The 2,797-nt window shown below is 33.9% G+C and overlaps 1 protein-coding gene across 1 annotated transcript in view; it reads left to right on the top strand.

Annotated features, from left to right (window-relative positions):
- Nucleotides 1–2,797, top strand: part of LOC107686960 (potassium voltage-gated channel subfamily H member 2-like) — a 100,844-nt gene that overhangs the window by 95,553 nt on the left and 2,494 nt on the right. Inside the window, exon 3 of the mRNA XM_016484086.1 lies at nucleotides 1,141–1,296. Within this exon, the coding sequence (XP_016339572.1) occupies nucleotides 1,141–1,296 (156 nt within the window). The remainder of the gene's footprint in view (nucleotides 1–1,140; nucleotides 1,297–2,797) is intronic.

The raw sequence follows: 2,797 nt of genomic DNA, 5'->3' as shown, positions 1-2,797 counted from the left end.
CACACACACACACACACACACACATACACACACACACACACGTGTGCCCAGATGGCATTGGTGGACCTGTAATCCATGTGTCGTTTCTCTGCTCCAAACACAGCTGGGATTACAGTGGGCCAGTTGGAGCGTCTTTGTTTCCGTGTGTCTCAGTCTGTCTCTCTGTGTTCACTGCTGAGAATCTCTGCTGTCCATCAGTCCGCTGAATCTGCTCTTTCTCCGTGTGTCCTGTTTGATTGTGTGTTCAGATCCAGGTAAGCTCGTGGGATTCAGACATCACAGAGTAGAGATGAAATCATGCATGGTGTAAATCTGAGCATTGAACTGCTTTCAGACGAATCTGAAAGGTCAAAGTCAGGATTTGTAGCTCTGTGTGTATAAATTTAATGATTTTACTTCTCAAACATGGTGTTTGTATTGGGATCTCTGTGATTGTGCAGCTTTGTGTGGTTTGAAACTTTTCAGCGCTCACTGTAGTCAAAGAGATTCTGTTATTGGGAAAATATTGTTATTTTGACCAACATCAGAATTGTATGATGTGTATGTTTTGTTTCGTAATAATAACCAAGCAGCTCTATTTCTGTGTGTTTTTGTCTATAAATTCGGATTGTAGCCACACACACAGACACACAGTATTTGTAATCAGGCTTAATTTTGCTGGCAGATGATAGTTGTTCACTTAACTAGTCCATGAGAGGATTCCCATGATTCAGTGATATGTTGCATTTTAGTTTGTCCACATAATAATCCTCAGTTTTTGACTGTCAATTATTTTATTTTATTTTATTACTTTATTTTACTTTATTTGTTTGTTACATTTATTGTTGTTATTATTATCAATAATAATAAAAAATATTATTACATATGTGAAATTATATATGTAGTTTTTTTCACATTAATTTTATTTCTATTTCATTAAATTTCACAGTACTTTTCTTTGCATTTGTGATTTAGAAAAGGTGCATAATGACTAAGTAAATTTCTCTGTATGTTGGTCAATAAACAACAACATTAGTAGAGTTCTTTAATTATGAATTTGGTGCAGTAAAAAAATGAGTAGTTGACCGTCATCATGCTTTTTTATAGATGCACAATGTGCACAAATGAACATGAGTGAGGTTCTGCTGTCTTCTCTCACAGGTGTGTGTTTCCTGTGTTTGGTGGACGTGGTTCCTGTCAAGAATGAAGATGGCGTGGTGATCATGTTTATTCTGAATTTCGAAGTCATGCCAGATGATAAACTGCACGACCCACAGGATCTCAATCATAAGCTGCCTCTGCTGTGGCGCCATTCAAGTACGTCAATGTGTCCTCTTCCATTTCATGAAACGATGCAGCTGCTACACTTATTACAGTAATTACATTATTATGTACCTAAATAGGCACACATTATGGAAAAACCTGCAAATATTATAGAATATTTCAGCTGTTTTTAAACTGGAAATTTGGAAATGAATCGTCATGGAAATAAAAATCATATGTATGTATTTATTTATTTTTCCCTTCCATCTTTTAAAATATTTTTACATTGAAATTTTGAAAATTAATAACTCGCGTCATGTATGTGTGTGTGTATGTATGTATGTATGTATATATATATATATATATATATACACACACACAAAGTATATATATTTTCCATTTATTTATTTATGTATTTATTATTATTATTATTGGGGATGCAGTGTGTAGTTTGGTCGGATATGTCAAAAGCAAGCAAGTAAAACAATGCACAAGTTACTAAAGTTATTTGACGAGAGAGAGAGCGAGAGAGAGAGAGAGAGAGAGAGCACTGTTGCATGGTCTTGATTGCTGTTCGCTCCATTGGCACATGGATCATTTGGATTAAAACTAACTGTTAATATAAAACAAAGAAAATGATAGGGCATTCATTATAAACAACATTTTTTTTTTAATTTTTTTTATTTTAAATATCAAGCATACACGACTTGGTTCCCTGCATTATTACAGGTAAACGTCTTGTGCTGAGCCTCTGCAGTGGAGCAGCTCTAATGTGCAGTTAAAGATTAAATGCAATAGAGCAATAAATGAACAGTGAAGGTAACAAAAGCTTGTACAATACATTTTAACAGGCATAATTAAGTGTGAAAATAACTGAAGGAAACATATATTTGCTAAATGAACAAAGCCAACTAACACTATTCATATTCTTTTGGTTTCTGTGCAGTATTTGTAAAAATTGCAAATGCAATGAAAATACAGGTATCGGCAAGTACTAAAAATAAAAGTATCGGAATTGGCCTTGTTCTGGAAAAAATGGTATCGGTGCATCCCTAATTATTATTATTATTATTAGAGTATATATTGTTAGATCATTTACAAATCAAAGTCATAATAACAAAACCTGCCCATTAAATTGTCAGGGTGGAAAACGGCCATTACCTCTTTCCCCGCCAGCATTTTTGAAAAAAGTTGCCAGCCACCACCAGTGATTTTGATGATTATCACTAAAATTTGATGGCCTCCAGAATATTTTGCTGTATGGATATTTGAATATGCAATACACCAAAATAAAGATCAGAGCCTCTACTTTTAAACAAAAAAATCAGTTTTATTCCAGCTTAAAGCATTATTTTTTTTATCAACACTTGAATATAGGCAGGTTTCATAAAAATGCATAATTTTGAGCAAAAAGGTGAGAAAATCACATTTTTATCAAACTACATCTGGATGATATTCAGTACGATTATCAAAGCATAAATCCAGTAAATCGCTTCTATCAACACCTCCAAAGCTTGCACAGACATATACCACTTCCTGGATCAACATTTTACTC

This window comes from Sinocyclocheilus anshuiensis, unplaced genomic scaffold (assembly GCF_001515605.1).
Source record: "Sinocyclocheilus anshuiensis isolate Anshui unplaced genomic scaffold, SAMN03320099.WGS_v1.1 scaffold601, whole genome shotgun sequence".
Classification (NCBI taxonomy): Eukaryota; Metazoa; Chordata; class Actinopteri; order Cypriniformes; family Cyprinidae; genus Sinocyclocheilus; species Sinocyclocheilus anshuiensis.
Note: the sequence above shows the minus strand (reverse complement) of the source record. Positions and strands in the feature narration are given on the sequence as shown.